The sequence below is a fragment of the Odocoileus virginianus genome, chromosome 10 (genome assembly GCF_023699985.2).
Source record: "Odocoileus virginianus isolate 20LAN1187 ecotype Illinois chromosome 10, Ovbor_1.2, whole genome shotgun sequence".
Classification (NCBI taxonomy): domain Eukaryota; kingdom Metazoa; phylum Chordata; class Mammalia; order Artiodactyla; family Cervidae; genus Odocoileus; species Odocoileus virginianus.
Window position 1 is genome coordinate 5,987,698 of NC_069683.1, and position 18,572 is coordinate 6,006,269.

Here is an 18,572-nt window from a genome sequence, read left to right on the forward strand (position 1 = left end):
TACTGTTTTTAAAATGGGCAAGACTTGAGCATAGCTGATATCTGCAAGGAAGACAGAAGCAGAGAGGAGAGGCTGAAAGGAGAGGAAAGTGAGAAAATAAATGAGTGAGAGAGGACAGGACATGCCCAGGGCTGCCTCTGGACGGGGTGGGGAGAGGGTACAGAGAAAGCACTTGAATGGAGCTGCAGAGAGAGAAAGGCGCTAACAAGTTCCTGCTGGAAGTCACCATTTTCTTCGCGGGTGGGGAGCGGGGTTTGCCGAGTGTGAGGAGACAGAGGTGTGGCAGGGACATGATGGTGGCTGAGGCACCAAGAGTCAAGATGGTGAGACCCATGGCCTCAGTCTCCCGCCCAGCAGTCCTCAGCCTGTCTCCCCAGGGGTCTGCCATGAGGCTTCAAAGGCTGGAAGGGAAGTAGAGGAGGGCAGGGTTCAAGTGGATGCGAAGATTCCCATCAGCAAGGAGGAGGCCGGCAGGCTGCACCATTTCTCTAAAATCATTTTTTAATACATTCATGTGGGTTACACAAAGAGTGGGTCCTGAGGCCTGGGTTGCGGCCTGGCTCCCAGGAGGTGAGAGCAGCATCGTGTAGTGTTTTCAAAGATCAGGCATGAAAAGGCCCATGCCTTGCCCTCAGGCCTGAGGAAGAGTGTTTGTGTGCAGTGAGCACCTGTGGTCATGATCCTGAACAGGACTGGACCCACCAGCTGCCCCATTCACCACCAGGGCCCCCAGCTGGGGCCAGGCCACCAGGCCAGGTTCTGGCCCTGCTCTGCCATGGACTCCCTGAGTCTCTGACCCTCTCTCAGCCTCAGTTTTCTCATCTGTAAAATGGGGTGGACAGAGGGCCATTTTCATCATCTCATACTTTACCGAGCACCATCATGAGCCTGAGTGCAGGCCAAGCACAGTAAGAAGGTGAAGACAATGACACAGAGTCCTAGGCTCATCCCAGGGCTTCCTTTGTCCCCAGACAGCCCACGATTCCATGGGTCATATCTGCATGGGATTTTTCTACGCATTTTTCTAGGGGGAAAAACTTCCCTGCATGATGAGGACCAGAAAGGGAGGTTGGAGCCAGCATCATCTTGTGATGTGACAGCTGAGAGAGAGAAGGAAAACTGCCCAGGTCCAACCCCCAAGCCCCCCAACCCTGACTCCCTCAGTGAGGTCTGAATCCACCTTTTTTCACAGGCTCTGTCCTGACTTGAGCAGCTCTGAGCAAGTCCCATTCTCTTCCTAGTCTCAGCTGTTCTATCTATGTACCAGGGAGGTTGGACTCAATGGTCTCAAGTTCCAGGCTATGCTCAACAGAGGGAGAGAGAGGGAGGGAATTCAAGGACTAGATGAGAAAAGGAGAGCCCTCCCAGTCAGCAAAGGATGGAATAAGAGAAACAGAGGCACAGAAGGAGGAGCACGCCTGTGGCTGCCTGTCTTCTCTCTGCCCTGCCTGGAAGAAAGGAAGGAGAAGAGTGGGTGGGCGTGCCCAGATGCTCCCTGGCCCTGTTCCAGCCATATGGGGCCATTTCCTGTCCATCTTACAGCCTGCAGCCCCTGCAGTGGCCAAGCTCAGGCTCTGGACGCAGGAGGATGTGAGTCTGGAGCTCAGTTCTGGCATTTCTTAGCTAGCAATCCCTGGAGGGAGACTTTCAGAGCCTCTAGTTAAATGGGATAATATACCAACCTCAGAGGGTTGTTATAAAGAGGCCAACACAGGCTTGGGTTTGTCACTGCTGCCAAGTGTGGTGTAAAACAGAACCAGATACATAAGGGTCTTACTCCTGGCTCACCGGCCAGGGTGGGGCTGGGCTGGAGCAGTAGGCCTGAGCAGGGCCTGGACAGGGAATGGGGGGAGGGCTAGGGCAGTTATCTGGACCCCTGTGTGCAACCTGAGGGTGCCAGGTAGGAAAGTGCCTATTGAGAGCAGGAAACAAACCAGTCCAGTGCTGGGCCAGAGCCCAGGGAGACTGCCTCTTAACCAGACCCTGCCAGAGCTGCCGCAGCCCGCCTAACATCACTGGATCCAAGCCTTACTCAAGTGGCTCCAGCTCTCTTCCGGTCACAAGCTCTTCATGTTCCAGAGAAGCTGAAAGTCATTATCAGAAGATGTGACAAATAGTCTGCTTGGAAATGTCTCAGACGAATCCTCCTGGTCTTGCCCCTTTCTTGCCCTGGCCCAGCCAGGGCAGGACTATCCACATTCAGCCAGCTGGGGCTGCAGAACTTTGGAGCCCTGGCTTTCACATTCCACATGGTGACCGCACACTCTGCAACCACCTGCCCACCCAGACTGGGAAATGCTGAGGGCAGGGATGTGTCTCATACACCGGCACCCCCAGTGCCCAGGGTAGGGTGTGGCATAAAACAGATACTTGGCAAAGATCTGAAGATCTGATGGGGTCAGCCTTACACTTCATCACTCCTGAAACTGCCCAGCTTCCGGCTTCCACAGCTGGACCCCATGATGTGCGGCCTGAGAAGTGGGTCACCTACTGGTGCAGCAGGACACGGGGAAAGGAGCTCTGGGCTGGGACGGAGAGACCAAGGGTCTTGGACCCTGGCTCACTGTGTGATCATGGGTCAGTCCCCACTCTTCTCCGTGCCTCTGGCTCCCCCACTGCCCCAGCAGGGTCTCCCGACAGAGCCCGTGTGTGGCCTCCAAACTCTCTAGGCTTTGTACTGTTGGCTAAACTTCTGCCGGCGCACACAGCAGCAGGTGGCCAGCGTGGTGAGCAGGATGGCAGACACCACTGCGAAGGTGAGAATGATGATGAGGTTGACATTCTTGAGCCCCCCCTTCTCACAGTCCTCGGGACGCACGTGACTCAGGGACACCTCCTCCTGAGAGCCAAAGCGGCAGATCAGGTCCTGGGTGGCGTCCACATCTACTCGGCCCTGGTGCAGCTGGGCCGCCAGCCAGCCGTTGCCGCAGCAGCTGAGGGGGTTCCCCTGTAGGTAGAGGCGCCGCAGGCTGTTCTCCAAGCCTCCCATGGCACTGCCTGGAAGGAGGCTGAAGCTGTTGTTTCTCAGGTCCAGCACCTCCAGGGACACAGCCTGTGTCCAGGCAGGCAGGCGGCTCAGGCGGTTCTCGGCCAGATTGAGCCGCTTGAGGCAGCTGAAGCAGGGCAGGTCCACCTGCAGGACGTCCAGCCCATTGCCCTGCAGGGCCAGGACCTCCAAGGAGCCCTCCAGGCCCGCCAAGGCCCCTGGGGCCACATCCAGCCCAGGGTTAGAGGAGAGGTCCAGCTCGGCCAGTGGCGTGTGGAGGAAGGCACCCGCCCGCAGTATCTCCATTTCATTGTCCGCCAGGTTCAGGACACGCAGGGAGGAGATGCCAGAGAAGGCCACGCAACCCGAGGGTCCAGGTTCAGCTGGGCCCCCGCAGGGGCTGAACCGGTTCCCCTGCAGGTTAAGTCTCTGCAGACTGGCCAGGCTGGTGAAGGTGTACGGGGGCAGGTCCCGCAGGGCGTTGTCCTGTAGGAGCAGCGTCCGCAGGGACCCCAGCGCCCTGGCGCCCAGCTCCAGCGTCTCCAGCGCATTGTGGCTGACGTCCAGGAGCGTCAGGCAGGGCAGGGAGCCCACGGGCCGGGCCTCAAAGGCCCGCAAGCAGTTCCGGCTGAGGTTCAGGGACCGCAGGGAGGTCAGGGGCTCAAGAAAGCCCTCCGGGACGAGCTCAATCTCATTGTAGCTCAAATCCAGATTCAAGAGCTGGGAGAGGGGTTGGGTGCTGGCATTGCTGCTGGGGTTGGAGAGGGGCAAGGCTGACCAGCCCTCGGAAGGCGCATGGAGGCCCTCGCCTCCACCCCGAGGTGGCTCCGCAGGGAGCCGGATGAGGTTGTTGGACGCGTTCAGGTAAATGAGTCTCGGGAGTGAGCTCAGGTCGGGGAAGTGGAGCAGTTTGTTCTCCCGCAGGTCGAGCCAGGCAAGCTGGTACTCGGCCCGCGGCTCCGGGGCCGTCTGAAAGGCCTCGATACTGTTGCAGCTCAGGTCCAGGACGCGCAGCTGCTGGAGGCTGAAATCGGAGATGCAGGTAAGGGAGTTTCTGGAGAGGTTGAGGTGCACCAGGCGGGGCAAGGCCTCAAAGGCGCCGTCCTCGATGTCCATCAGCACGTTGCTGTGCAGGTCCAGCTGCTCGAGGGCGGGTGTGCCCCAGAAGGTATGGCGGCCCAGGCGCGTCAGGCTGTTCTCCGCCAGGGAGAGTGTGCGCAGCGCGGGCGCCTCCCCCAGCAGTTGTTCCGCCAGGCCGCTGTATAGGCTGTTCCCCGACAGGTCCAGGGACGTCAGGCGCTGCAGGGGGCCCAGTCCCCCAGTGTTCAGCGCCGTGCCCACCGCCAGGCGGTTGTGGGCCAGGTTGAGGTGTTCCAGGTGGGGCAGAGCCTGGAAGACCCCTGGCTGGAGGAAGCTGATCTCGTTGGCGCTCAGGTCCAGGTGACGAAGTGCCGTGTACAAGCCCAGGGGCAAGGCTAGGATGCTCCGCAGCTGGTTCCCAGATAAGTTGAGGACCTCGATGTCCCGCGAGAGCATTGAGGGGACCTGGAGCAGGCCACGGCCCTGGCACCAGACCTCCTTGTCCACCTAGGGAGGGTGGGAGGGCAGGGAGAGCAGTGGACATTAATGCATGCAGTAGGAGGTAGAACCAGACACTCGCCTCTAGGAAGGATGACTTGAGCTCCCACCAGGCGTGGCTCGGCCTCTGTTCTGTCCTCCCAGCATGATTCAGGTCCTCCACCCCAGCCTAATCCCCCTAGGTCTGCATGATCCCTACCCTGCTCCCTGCCGCTGTCTTTGGTACACAGTACAGCAGTGCTACCATCAGGCAAGACTCAAGGAAGCTTTGATAGATAGACCATACATATGATAGACAGAAGGAAAAATGTACCAACAAAAAAATTCTGTACTGATTATTATCCCAATTTACAGGAAACTAAGCCATATATCATTTAGAGTTACCCAGAGCCAGTGAGGAGCAGGGCCAAGCTGGGACCCAGGCCTCCTTGTTCCACATCCCAAGTTCCTTCTATGGACCCAGAGAGTTAAACTTACCCAGCTGATGTCAGATTAGAAACCACTTTGGGAGAAATGTTTCCAAAAGGGAAAAATGCTCTTTCCACTCTAGTCCTCTGTTTTAATTGTGGCCCCTCACCCTCAGATCTCATTCAAACCCTCACTCCATAGGGCACAGCTCTGGTCCCAGAGCCTGCCTTCCTTGCTGACACTCCCTAGATGTGACCTCTTTCCCGCTGCCCCATCTACCCCCACCCCACCCTACCCCATCAGTGGCTTCAGTTCCCATGGTCCAGTCCAGATGGGCCCCCCAGAGATGGGGTTGGGGCAGGGGAAAAGATGACCAGAGTCCCAACCCATATTCTTTGTTGACAAGACTGATTTGGCTGTGTGAGCTCCATCTGGTTCTGATCCAGAATGTAACTCATCCTTCCCCAATGCCTATTCAGCATTTTATATTTTATTTCGCATTTTCAGACCCATGGTCTCATCGGATTGTCATGGTAACCTGCCCATCAAACATGATCACCCCTCTAAGAAACCCAAGCTCAGAGAGGGAAAGAGAGGGTCTAGGATCACCCCACTGGTGAGGAACAGAGCTAATAGCTTTTGAACCCCAGCCTCTTAACAACCAAAGACCCCACTTTTGTCCTCTACCACATGTGCCTTCAGGGGCCAGAATTCCTTCCATGTGAATGCAGTCTCCCGCTGTCATTTCCGGCACACCAGGAACCCCAGCCTTTGCCAGCAAAGGCTCTGACTTCCATAAGCACCCAGCTCAGGCCCACTACACCCCAGCCTGTCTGTCTCCACTGACCCCTTCTGATAGGTCTTCCAGCCAAATGCCTGGCAACTGCTCAGAAACTCTACTCTGACCACGCTGCCCTTGACTTAAACCCCTTCCAGGCAGAGCCAGGACCCTCAGCAGGGTTCAATGTTGTTTGTGGTCCCTGCTGATCTCCCAACCCACCCTAGCCCAGCCCACACCTGACCACACCCCACTGTGCCCTCCCACACCCACCTCTCAGCCTCCTTCCTGCTGCTCCGCCAGCTGGTTGTGCTCTGCCGAACCAGATCAGGACCATGACCTCTGTGTGCTGAGCACCAGGGTCTCCTCCACCTAGGAGACTTCCCTGAATGCCGGGCAGGTCGGGGCCTCCTCTGGGCTCTCACAGATCCCTGTGACTATCTGAGTGCGGACTGGCTAGAAAGTGAGCTCAGGGCAAAGGGTTTGATTGAGTGGATATTTGGACCTGGCCTTTCTGAGCACCAGAAAGTGCTCAGTACATTTTTCAGTAGATGAAACACATCATCAGCTTAATACAGGTCTGAGGGACTGACTCAATCACCTTTCTGAATGATAAAGAAAAAGGATGATCCATTCATTCAGGGTTTCCCAGGTGGTGCTAGTGGTAACGAACCCGCTTGACAATGAAGAAGATAGGGTTTGATCCCTGGGTTGGGAAGATCTCCTGGAGGAGGAAATGGCAACCCATTTCAGTATTCTTGCCTGAGAAATCCCATGAACAGAGGAGCCTGGCAGGCTACAGTCCATGTGGTCCCAAGAGTCGGACACAACTGAAGCAACTTAGGATGTACATCCATTTATTTAGACTAGAGTCAAAGACTATTAGAACGCAAAGGGTTCAGCCCACCCCCTTCCCAGATGGGGAGACCAAGCCTAAAGATGGCAGTAACCTGAATGAGGTCACAAGTCAGCAGCTGGGCCGACAGGGTCGGAACACAGCCTGGGTGTTCCCTGCCTGGCCCAGCCCTCAGCTTCCTCCCAAGAGCCCAAGGTAGGGGGAGGGATGGGGGGAGGAACCGGCTGTCTTCCATCAGGCATGTGTGACTCTTCCAAGTCCACACGGCACAGTGACCGGCATTCCTCAGAGGCCCAGGGACAACCCCTGCCATTGGGTGCCAGTGCAAGCTAGAATCCTCATACTCCAGCCACCTTGCCAGACCTGCCTGGCTCCTTGCTCCCTCCTCCCTCACAACCTCCCTGCCAGCTGGGGCTACTGGGCATAGACTCCTCATCCATATTCTCAGCTCCCTGAACCATCCTGATCAAAGAAGAAACAACAAAATGAACACAGACATAACGTGTGTTGTGTGGGGTGGGGAACGCCTACCCCATATGTAAGCCCAGCCCCATTTCACCTCTGGATACTCAAAGGTTCCCTGGGGCACCAGCCCCTGAGAGCTGAGCCAGGACATAAAACTAGCCCAGTCCAGCACCCAATCCTGCTTTCTGCCCAGTGCCCAGGACCCCTGTCACAGAGGCCCAGAGGGGGCTGCCACGAGACAGGACTGCTCAGCTCTCCAGTTCAGCAGTTCAGTCCAAGAAGGAGCTTGAAGACCAGGGCAGCTCTCAGGACACCATTTGTGGGGCACCCAATGCTCCCTGATCTCTGAGCCCCCAGCAGGAGTGATTTATGTGGGGAGGAGTCTTGGGAGCATTCGACCTTAGTCAGGTTCAGAGCTTCCCCTGATGACCCCCATCCACTCTCTATGATATGCCAGGATGCCATTGCCCAGCTTCTTTTTTTTTTAAGGAGGGGAGGGAAGAGGGTGCCACTCAACCCCATCATACTGCCTGCACACAGAAGGGAAGCAGGGCAGCGAGAATCAGCCTGCAGTGGACAGCATGAACTCGGCAGGGAGGGGTCCAAATCCTGGCTCTGTTACTTCCTGTCTGTATGACCTTGGGGCCACATCCCTTCTCTCAGCCTTAGTTTCCTCAGCTGAAAAGAGTAGTTCTGGGCAGGACAAAATGAGAGATAGTCCTTAGTGTAGAGCAGGCCCCTTGCTAGCTCTTGGCATGTGGCCATTTCTGTTTACTACTGAAAAGCATCATAATGCCTTCCGTGGGGGTTCAGAAAGTCCTTTCCTGCCTGTTATCTCCTTTGCCCCAAATCCAAAGCTCACCCAGGTCCCCTCTGCCTGTTGGGTGGCCCAGACCCTTCCTCCCTCTGAGCCTTCTGCCCCAGGTAGGATGTGGGGCTGCACATGGTGACATCTGAGTCCCTCTCTGCCTGTTATTCTGGGTTCTGGGAACCCTGGAAGGGCTCCAAGGAGCACAAGTGAGGTGGCGACAGCAGACACTGCAAACCCCAGGCAAGTGCTACTGGCCCTGGCTGCTAGCACAGGCACCTCCAAAAGCAGCTGCCCACCCTGTGTCACAAGGGCTTCCCCGGTGGCTCAGCAGTAAAGAATCCGTCTGCAGTGTAGGAGATGCAAGTTCGGTCCCTTGGTTGGGAAGATCCCCTGGAGAAAGGAAATGGCAACCCAGTCCAGTATTCTTGCCTGGAAAAATCCCAATCCGTGGGGTCACAAAAGAGTCAGACATGACTGGGTGACTAAAACACCAGCTCTGTGTCATGAGCTTCCAGTCCCAGGATCAAATGAGGCTACTGGAGGGCCTGTCCCTTCCCCAGCCCAAGCTCTGGCCTTGACCTCAGTGATTGCCCAGCCTTACAAGTAGACTAGATAATCTCTTTTCTCTGTACCCCATAGGGTCACAGTAACCTCAGAGCTAGCTTCCCTGACTCCAGGCAGGAAAACAGGACAAAGTGAATCAAACTTTGTCACTGCCCTTGAGGAGCTCTTGGTCTGGTAGATGAGTCAGGTGTGGACCAATTTACCAACCACCCCATCTGCTCAGTGTTGAGAAGGAGGAAGGCTTAGGACTGTGGGAGCCCAGAAAAGGGATGGCCTGGGAAGGGTCAGGGAAAGCTTCCTGGAGGAGGCAGCCTTTTGACCTGGGCAGTAACAAATGAGAGGCATCACAGCAGGAATACGGCAGTTCGGCCCAAGTTAAGGAGCCCAGTTAGGGAGGGGATTTGTCCCCAGGAGGGGCCCAGAACAGAAGAGTCTTTCCCAGCTGCCCACCCCAGGTTCCCCACACATATACATATTCTTCAGGACTTCACAGGTGGTGCTAGCAGTAAAGAACCTGGCTGCTAAGGTAGGAGATGTAAGAGACGTGGGTTTGATCCCTGGGATGGGAAGATCCCCTGGAGGAGGGCATGGCAACCCACTCCAGTATTCTTGCCTGGAGAATCCCCATGGACAGAGAAGCCTGATGGGCTACAGTCCATGAGGTCACAAAAAGTCAGATACGACTGAAGTGACTTAGCACGCACGCACACATATTCTTCAGCCCCAGCTGGACCCACTGCCTTGTGGGGGCGGCTTGAGGAAATAGAGTCCCTACTGGCCTGAAGTGAGTGACCTCGGACAAGTTGGCTAACTTCTCCAAGCTGGTTTTCAATTCTCTAAAACTGGAATAATTATACTTACCTGGCAGGATTAATAGTAAACAAGGCATTTAGACATTCTAGTAGGTGTTCATTAAATGTGAGGTTTAATGGCATTAAATGGATCCCCTCTCCTCTTCTGAGCCCTCTAGCCTCCAGCTTCTGGGGCAGTAGGACGCCCGGGGGGCAGGGGATATGAGGAGCTCTCCCTGATGAGGCAGAGCATCTTACCTTCCTACAGGGCACCTTGTCTCGGTGTTGGGAGGTAGCCAGGCCCAGGGTCAGCACGGCCAGAAGCAGCAGAATCTGGTGGCTCATGGCTCTGCACAGGGCGGGAGGAAAGGGGAAGATGGTTAAGACCGCAGGCTCCTTGCCACTGCGGGCTCCCACCACCCCCTCCTGTCTGCACCTGCCCTCAGGGAACCCCAGACCACAGTGGGAGCTGGACTGAAGGTGCTGTGAATGGGGCACCTTGTGAAGGTGATGGGAAACAGGGCTGCAGCCCGTCACAAAGGGCCTTTGGTGCCAGGTGGCGGAGCTAAGCCATTACCTTGGACAAGGGTTTTTAAGCAGGGGGTGATAAGATCAGATTTGGGTTTCAAAAGGCCCCATCTGGTGGAAGACAGCCTGGAGGAGGTGAGCCAGAGGCAGACAGACTTTAAGGGCTGCCCTGGACCAAGTTCAGGGCTGGGCCTCTGACTCCAGTTCCACACAGGCTACAAGCAGTTCCCCGCATCTTAGCTCTTCAAGTTCCAAACGGAATTCCTCAATCCCCCCACCCGCAGAACTTTATTTTGCCCTTTCTCTTTTGATTTTCTGATCCCCAAGTCCCTGCCATTGTTTTAAGGCTGGGCCTGGAGCCTTGACAGGAAGCCCCGCCAGGAGGCCTGCCCTGCCCCCAGCACTGTGGCCCGTGGACTTCCCCAGGAACAGGCTGCCAGGCCCTTAACTTTCACTGAAGCCACCGCCTACACAGTGGGACACCCAGGCCTGCTGGGCCAGCCCTTCTCTCTATGAGCAGCCTGGTTGAGGCTGAGGGGGACCACAAAGGCCCCAGCCGGGTCGCATCCCAGGGCTGCTAGGTGCTCATTCACGGAGAACCTGGGCCAAGTGCTAGCAACACACAGCTCAGTTCGTCAATTTCATTCATTCATTCATTCATTCACCCACATCTTTACTGAATGCCTCTTCATGTCTGACTCTGTACTGGGAACTGGGGACACAGATAAAGGCCCAGAAGTGACCATAATATAAATACATACAAAACATTAACAAAGAGAGACACATAATGCTCTCCAAGAGCACTGGACTCAGAGTCACCCACACCAGACTGCTTCCTCTGTCTCCTTCACTTACCTGCTGTGTGACTTTGTACAAGTCGCTTTACCTCTCTGAGCCTCAGTTTCCTCTTCTGAGGCTAATGCCAACCTCGCCAAGTTTTGTTAAGATCAAATGAGACGTATTCTATGAAAATGTCACACACAGAGCTCTCATATACTAGGCACTCTTCTTGACACTTTACAGCTATGAACTCATTTACTCTTTCCAATAATTCAATGACTTGGCTTCATGATCACCATTCCCACTGTGCAGACAGGCAAACGGTGGCTCAGAAAAATTAAGCAACATGCCCAAGGTCACACAACTCACAAGTGACAGACCCAGGAAGTTAGGTTTCTGGATCTGTGCACTTAACCTCTATGCTATAAGGTCTCCTGCAGGTGCTCAATAAGTAAGTACTGAATTGTGAATCTGAGGGATACTTTATTTATTTATTTATTTATTTTTGAGGGATGCTTTAGAAGATGCATTTATAGAACCTTTATGGGCTGCGTCTTTACTGTTAGAACCCATAAACATCCTTGCTATGAATTGTAAATGACGGCGGGTGCTCTGAGGTCCTTCCTTGTTCAGATAGGCAAAGAACGCAGTGGTGTCTTTTAAGCCCTGCTCCCCGGGTTCCCCCGGGGCCATGGGCCCCCTGCCCCACAGCTGTTCTCCCTCTCACCTGCGTTACAGGTTGGGCTTTCACAGGAAATTCTGTTCTGCTGTTTAAAAAGCAGAACATCACCACCCTTTTGAAAGCCAGTATACTCGGAATTGAGTGGAAACCCCTCAGCAGGGCCTTTGAGGCCCTTGAGGAGCCTGCCTGCCTCACCAGCTCTGCTCTCCAGCTTCATTTCTCACTGTCCCTTTTCCTATTCTGTGTTCTGGAAGCCTTGGATCCCCTTCAGTTCTCTAAGCATCTTTTCACTGCCCCTAACCTTCACTTCCTCCCCTCTGTTGTGCTGAATACCTCCTCATTCTTTGGGTCTCAGCCTAGATGTTACCTCCTCCAAGAAGCCTTCTCTGGTTCTCCAAGTCTGGGCTATATACTGGCGCCAAGCATTCCATCCGCCCCTGGTTCCCTTCCCTTGACCCCACCACCTCCCCCCCCATCACCATGGGACGTGTCCCCAGGGCAGAGGGGCCTTGCTCTTCACTCGGGCCCATCTCACACTGTGCAGGTCGGGGAAGGAACTGAGAATGCACACGCGGTGCCTCGGTGACACGGCAGTTTCTCTCCTGGACTCTCCTTTACCTCCCTGCCACACTCCCTCCCATCATCAGCAGGTTCTGTCCGCTCTTCCTAAAAAAAAACAGGCTCTGGATCTGCCTACCACCCCACAGACGGAAGCACCACCATGACCTCGGGCCTCAACCCCAGCAACACCTTGTTCCCACCCTGATCTCTTTCAGTCTGTCCTAAGCACAGTAGCCTGAGTGATGTCTTTAAATCATGTATCAGACCATGAATCTCACTGCTTGAAAACCTCCCATCAAGTCCAGATGTACACAGTCTGCTCTCTGACTCCATCTACCATTTGCCCTTCCCTCACCGAGTCCTACCTTTCTCGCCATTCCTCAAGCAAGTGCCCTCCTGCCTCAGGGCCTTGGCCCTGCTTGCTCCCTCCACCTCCCCAGATCTGCATGTGTTTTACTGTTTTCCCTGTATTGGTTGTTTCCTAATAGTTTATTTCTTATTCTGAGAACAGGGATCTAATAAGCAGTGCTCACTAAAGATCTATTGAATAAACAGCAAAGTGAGGGGTAGCAGTCCACTGCAAAGGGCTGAGTGTTGAGTAAGGATAAGGTAGGTAAGGATAAGGGAGGACCTGGGTTAGTTCTGAACCTTCCCAAAGGGGCTCTTGTTTCCTGTTCCCCTGCCAAATCCCATCCTATCTCCCAGGTGGGCACCTGAGCATCCAGGGGGGCCCTTCCCTGCAGCACGTGGAACTCTGCCCTGCCATCCAAAGGAGAGGGGCCCCTTGATGGCGGGCACCCTTCAGAAGTGCCCAGACACAGTGTGTAGAATTTGAGAGCTACTCGCTCTCAAGAGGGAGGACTGGGATCACTGAGACCCAGGCTCCCATCCTGACTCTACTGCTCACCAGCCCTGCACCCTGGGGCACGTCCCTTCACCTTTCAGAGTCTCCATGTCCCATCTGTAGAGCAAGTAGCCTGGTTCCTGTTTAGCCACTGTTTGCCCCCAGTGGTTGTGATGATCAAGCAGAGAATGGCTGTGAAGGTACCCTGGACACACATTGTCTTTCCCAGTGGGGACAAACTTGCAGGGCTGAGCAGCCCAGGCGTGGTGAGGAGTGCTCAAAGGGAAGGCCCCTAGCCTGCAGACAAGTGGCCCAGGGAAGAAGAGGCCAGAAACATCTTAGGACTCTGGGAGGAGAAGTGCCAAAAAAATAATGTGTACGTGTGTGTGAAAGTGTGTGTGTGAGAGAGAGAGGGAGAGAGAGAAATGAGGTGGAGAGGTGCTACCGATGTTAAGCCCATCTTTAGTGTTTAAGGATGTTAGATACTCTTCTTAGCACTTGACATGTATCATTTAATTCTCACAACAACCCAATGAAGCAGTTACTATAATTTCCATTTTACAGATGAGAACACTGAGACTCAGAAAGGTGAAGTGACTTACCCCAGAGTTACCCAGCTCATGAGTGTTTGGGGATTTAGCCCAGATCTGTGTGTTGTGCGTTTTTCAGCAGGTGTTGAGCTGCCTGCCTCCTAGAGAATTTGCCCAAGAGGAAAACCAGGCTCAGGGAGATGACTTACCCAAGGTCACATAGGCAGTAAATGGCAGAGTCAGGATTCAGAATCCAGTCTGTCTGCCTCCTAAAGCAAGTGTTTCCACAACACCAGGCCAAGATTTCCTTTCTAGCCCACTCCACACATCCCCCAACCCCAACACACGCAGCAGCAGACAGGCTCACAGTGCCAGCCGGGCTTCGGGGTGCTCCTGGGTGCTCCTCTCCCTCCTCTCAGCCTGGATCACGGCAGAGTCGGGTCCTGGGAGTGCTGCTGTGGATGTTCCCAGCCAGCAGTGAATCACTAAGGGCAAGCCCCGTTCTGGAGACATGTGCAGCCCACGGGGGAATTAGACCTTAACCCAAAGGAATGTGTCTGTGATGGCGGAATTTCAAGCAGCTGAGGGTGGGGGTGGGGGGTCCCTCACGTCCTACCACCCATGAAGAGGGCTGGCTGTGGAAACCCTAGGAGAGAGCTGGGTGCCTCACCCTCTGCACCCCTAGAGATGGGCAGGCTATCTGGTGCGGTGGGATGGGAAGACCCACACACCCGCTCCCCCCCACCCCCCGCCCCCCACGCCAGGGTTAGAGGGCAGTAGGAGACCAGAGACAAATCCTGAACTGCCCTTGACTAGCCTGTGTTTTCCCTAGGCAAGTGCCGGCCTTTCTGCGGTTGTTTTCCCATCTGTCAAATGGGAACGCCGGCCTCGCCCTGCCCTTCGCGGGAAAGATCCGCTGAGCTAGGAGCCTGGAGCCGAGGCAGGGTCAACCCTGGCCCCACGCACAAAGTATTGGTTGGGGTGGGGGGTGTATTGCTGAGGATCAGTGTCTCGATGAACCAGCCCCAGCCCAGCTCCGCGCCGGCTGCTCGAGAGGGGCTCGGGACCGCCAGTTCCCCGAGGGGCCGGCCAGCCTCGCCCGCTGGGCGGCTCCTACCTGGCTCAGCGCGGCCGCCGCTCCTCTCCCGGGCAGCCCCGGCACATTTTGCGCAAACCTGCCCTCCCCGTCCCACCCCGCGCCAGACCCCGGGGTCACGGCCCGAGGAGGCGCACGGCCGCTCCACCGCCCCACGGGAGCCTGACCCACGAGAGGGCGACTGGGGCTCCAATTTAAATACCTCTCCCGCCGACCCGCCCCACCACGCCCCCCCTCGGCCCGGCCGCGGGGTCCTAGCGCCCGGCCGGCGCGCCCCCGCGTGACTCGGTTTATCCGGAACCCGCGAGGGGAGGAAGCATTATCTCGCGTCCGAAACCGCGAGGCTGGGGAGGGGCGGGTCGAAGAGGGCAGGATGAAAGGACGGGGAGGGAGAAGGGTCCATAAAGAAGCGCTGTGCCACCGAGGCCGTGCCCAGGCCGCCGCACGTGCAGTTCGTGGCCCCGCGGGGTCCGGAGGGGCGGGTGGCTCTAGCAGCCGCAGGTCCGCAGAGGAAATCCGGCCTGGCCCCGATTTCCCCCGCTGTTGGCGCCGCCGCACTTAGGGGAGGCAAACAGGAGAGGTGACGGCGGGGCTGAACACGGAAGGAAATGACCCTTCACTGGCCCTGGGGTGGCTAGAAAGGGGGTTCCCCCACACCTCAGCCATCCCCTCTGGTGGGTCCACAGTCCCCTCTCTGGATTGTGGTGTGGTGTTCAGAGCCTCCTCCAGCTGCTCCTGGACCCTCAAGCAGCTGTGAAAAGGTACCATCTTAAGTCTCCAGAATTCGGGTGGAGAAACAAGTTAGGGATGGGGTCGTCGAGTATAAATAAAAATCACCTCTCTGGGACTAGTAAGGTCCCCATTTGGGGAAACTGAGTCTCAGAGAGGTTAAGTGGCACGTCCAAAGTCACACTGACTATAAGAGACAGGGATTTCAGCCCAGTCTTCACAAAGCTAGCTGTGCTGTGCCTAGCTGCTCATCCATTGCCTATCTTTGCAACCCCAGGGACTGTAGCCCACCAGGCTTCTCTGTCCACGGGATCCTCCAGGCAAGAATACTGGAGTGGGTTGCCATGCTCTCCTCCAGGGGAACTTCCCAACCCAGGGCTAAGCCCTGACCAAACTGGATCCCCGTTTCCAGCACCGTCTTACTCAGGTTGTCTTCAAGTGCTATTCAAAAAGTAGCACTGTGGTATCATTGTCTTTTACACATCTTCCCCAAAGCCACCTCCTCTTCTGGATGCCTCGACCCTGCCAAATCACAGCTGCCCTGCCCTACTGAGTGTGGACCTGAGGGAGGGGTGCCAAGTGGAAGAGGGTCACAGCTATCCTCCAGACCCTGGTTCTGAGGGTAGTAGAGGATTCCTCTTCCACAATGTTTCCCTTCTGTGATGGTCACCAGCCCTGAGAGTAGCACAGGGTGTCCCATTTTACAGATGGGGAAGGGACCACCCAAAGCCTTGTGGTAAATCAGGATGAAGCTGGACTTAACAAGCTGAGTTCCTTGAATTCACAATGGCAGCTGCCTTTCCTTCCTCCCATCTGACTTACTGTGGGTACAGGCCTGGGCAGATGGGGACAGCTCAGAGATGACAATCTGTGAGCAGTAGGGGAACAGGGTGGGGATGGGGCAGGGCCTAACACAGACTCAGAGGAGGAGATCGGCAAAGCTTTTCTAAGAGGGGACCTGAGCTGCTAGGAGAGCGTGGTACAGGTCACAGTACCTGGGAAGGGTGTCCACACCTTCTCCTTCCTCGCCACCAGGAACCTCAGATCTATGCTGACTGAGAGCCCTGTTGGTCATCACTAATATTTCCCCCACCTACCCCCAGCGCTAGTCCTCATCTCATCCAATGGAACCTCAGTTTCCCCATGAGTAGAGTGAGAAAGATAGTAGCTTCTTCTCAGGTTGGTGCCTAGACTAAGAATAACGGACCCAGCCTGGGGCATGCACCCAGTGGTTGTTAGGCAACTTCTGGCTGTCTTTATTTTGCTGATTAATGATGCTTCTGCCACTCCCTGTGGGCTTCCTTTTCCAGATCCTTGTCCAAGGGGCCAAATGCCCAGGAAGTGCCTCACAGCAGCCCTGCAGCATGGGCAGAACATGGCAGAGCTGGAATCAGAGAGTTCTCAGGCTCTCCCACCCAACCTGTTCCCCCCACGTCCAGCGCCACCTCATTCTTCTCTGAGCTGCTGCCAAGCAGAAACCACTGGGCTGGCACAGAGCTTTGGCTGGGGCTGGGGTAGGGCGGGGCTGGGGCTATGGCGGGCTGGGGGAGAGCCACTCTCCTCCTCCCACACACCTCCAAAGACTGTAGTTGTGGTTAGTCAGTTCACAGGGGTCCACCTCACTCAGTGCCTAGATGGGCCTCCCCAGGAGTTGGAGACAGATGGGCAACCAAGCGAGCCTACCCACTGCAGATGCCTCTGGGGACCAGGGCCTGAAAGTGGGAACCCCATGTGCTCAGCGCCCCTTCATCTCTTCACGTCTTCAGCAGTCACATTGCTGTGTGACTTTTGGCACATTGCTTGATCTTTCTGACCTCAGTTTGCTGATCTGCAACATGAGAATAATAGTAACATCTGATGTTCTGTCTTATTGTGAAGCCCAAATCGCAGAAACGTGTGTAAACATCTGATGGGGGCCTGGCCTGTGATCCTAGCCCAGGAAATATAACCTCCCTTCTGTGGCAGGTCCCAGAGTCAAAATGTCCAGGACCTACCCTTGTAGGACCCCCAGACCAGATGGGAGGCAAATGAGAATGTAGGATGATGGAATCCAGAAGACGCACAGGCCAAGTCCGGGAGTCGAAACTGGATCTGAAAGGGAAGGATAGGGTGGGACTGAGCGGGGTCAGATTTTCGTGGCAGCCGTGTGGAGGGTGGCTTTCTTTTAAAGGCCACCAAAGCCAACATTCCATCCAATGTTGCTTAGTACCTACTTGCACCCCTCCAGCAATTCTCCTAGACAGCCCTTCCAAGGGAGGCTCAACTTCAGTGTGTTGGTATTTTTGTGGAAATGCTTCTGTTCCCTCAAACATCTGTCAGTGAAGATAGGAGACACATCTTTTCTTGTGTCTCTAGGACTACCATTCTGAGATGAGAAAACTCTCCCAGGCACCAAGGCAGGCTCAAAGTTCCCTGGGAGGGTTTCTGAGACCAAACTGATACCTGAGGATCCCAAGTAGGAGTGAATGGCCCAGGCAGGCAATGATGTGCACAACCTGTGTGACCTTGGACAAGTTGCTAAACCTCTCTGAGCCTTTCTGGCCTCATCTAACCATAGAAATGGGATGGGAAGGACTGTGGCACCCTGGACCCCCAACTTAGTTTCTTCTGCCCTTTTTACTGAACCCCCACTGCAGGCCAGTCCTTCATCTCCTGTGGCAAATGGGGGTAAAGACAACCACAGACAGCCTCAGGTGTCTTTAGTCTCAACTACTGACTTGGAAACTGAGGCTTAGAGAGGTTAAATAACTGGCCTAAGTCACACAGCTTGGTAACGAGGAATTGAACCTGAATCTCCAGACTCCCAGACCAGATTTCAGTGCAAGAGTGTGGCTCTCCTCACTCTCGGCCCTGCCCAGCACCTCTGTGGGCCCTGGGGAGTCAGGGAGTTCCCTCATCAGCCCCTTTTGGGGCCTTGCCTTCTGTGGGAAAACCCTGGGTTCCCCAGTTCTTCTTTGCCCAGCACCCCCTTGCTCCCTAGGGCAGCTAGGCTTAGAGCATACCAGCTATGGGCCACCCCATAGGGACACCCCATAGGCCACCCCCCAGAGGGACAGTAGGATAGGAGAGAAAATACTGGTGGGTGTCAGCTGTAGGAAGTTTGTGAGCCAAAAGACAACACAGGGTGCTTCGGAAACAAATCCTGATAAAGAGACAGCTGGAGTGTCCCATCCTCCGAGAACTAGCCGACGTGTTTAACGGGAATAACGAGGGCTTGCAGGACCGGGCGTGGTGCCAGGTACTTTACTTGTGTCGTCTCCTCCTCACAGCCACCTGACGAAAGGAAGACAATGGTTGCTCCCTTTTTACAGAAGAGAGACCGAGGCTCAGAGAGATCCTGTGACTTGCCCATGGTCACACAACTAGTAGGGTGGGGCATGGCAGCCCTTCCCATCGAGCCCTCAGACTCCAGGGCCTCTCTTGCGTGGCCAGCTTGGCTGCTTGTCTGCTTGGAGCCATCCATGCAGGGGATAGCAGGTGCTGGGAGCACCCTGTATACCCCATGGCCACCACACAGGAGGCTCCTGGCTCTAAGTCTGGTCAGTGAGAACCAGGGCTGAGGATCTGGAGGCTCCCAGAGACCCC

At 55.5% G+C, this 18,572-nt stretch overlaps 1 protein-coding gene and 1 pseudogene across 3 annotated transcripts; both read right to left on the reverse strand.

Moving 5' to 3' along the window:
• Positions 1–483: 483 nt before the first annotated feature.
• On the reverse strand, positions 484–14,402 carry LRRC32 (leucine rich repeat containing 32). 3 transcript variants are annotated; one of them, XM_020892775.2, is made up of 4 exons: positions 14,280–14,402; positions 13,530–13,699; positions 9,496–9,586; positions 484–4,573 (listed from the first exon to the last, which is right to left on the reverse strand). In XM_020892775.2, the coding sequence occupies exons 2-4, from the start codon at positions 13,673–13,675 to the stop codon at positions 2,666–2,668; spliced, it is 2,145 nt and encodes a 714-aa protein (XP_020748434.1). In that variant the 5' UTR covers positions 13,676–13,699; positions 14,280–14,402; the 3' UTR covers positions 484–2,665. The 3 variants fall into 3 exon arrangements, with proteins under 3 accessions (XP_020748434.1, XP_020748435.1, XP_020748436.1); XM_020892776.2 differs by lacking the exon at positions 13,530–13,699; XM_020892777.2 differs by lacking the exons at positions 13,530–13,699; positions 14,280–14,402 and adding an exon at positions 13,372–13,517.
• Positions 14,403–14,577: 175 nt separating this feature from the next.
• Positions 14,578–18,572, reverse strand: part of LOC110136833 (guanylate cyclase D-like) — a 59,018-nt pseudogene continuing 55,023 nt past the window's right edge.

Coding starts and splice junctions, on each gene's coding strand:
- LRRC32 (XM_020892775.2), bottom strand. CDS start 13,675: ATGTCTCCAGAACGGGGCTTGCCCTTAGTGATTCACTGCTGGCTGGGA. Junction 9,587..13,529: donor CCCGAAGCCCGGCTGGCACT/GTGAGCCTGTCT, acceptor CGCCCTGTGCAG/AGCCATGAGCCACCAGATTC. Junction 4,574..9,495: donor ACAAGGTGCCCTGTAGGAAG/GTAAGATGCTCT, acceptor CACCCTCCCTAG/GTGGACAAGGAGGTCTGGTG.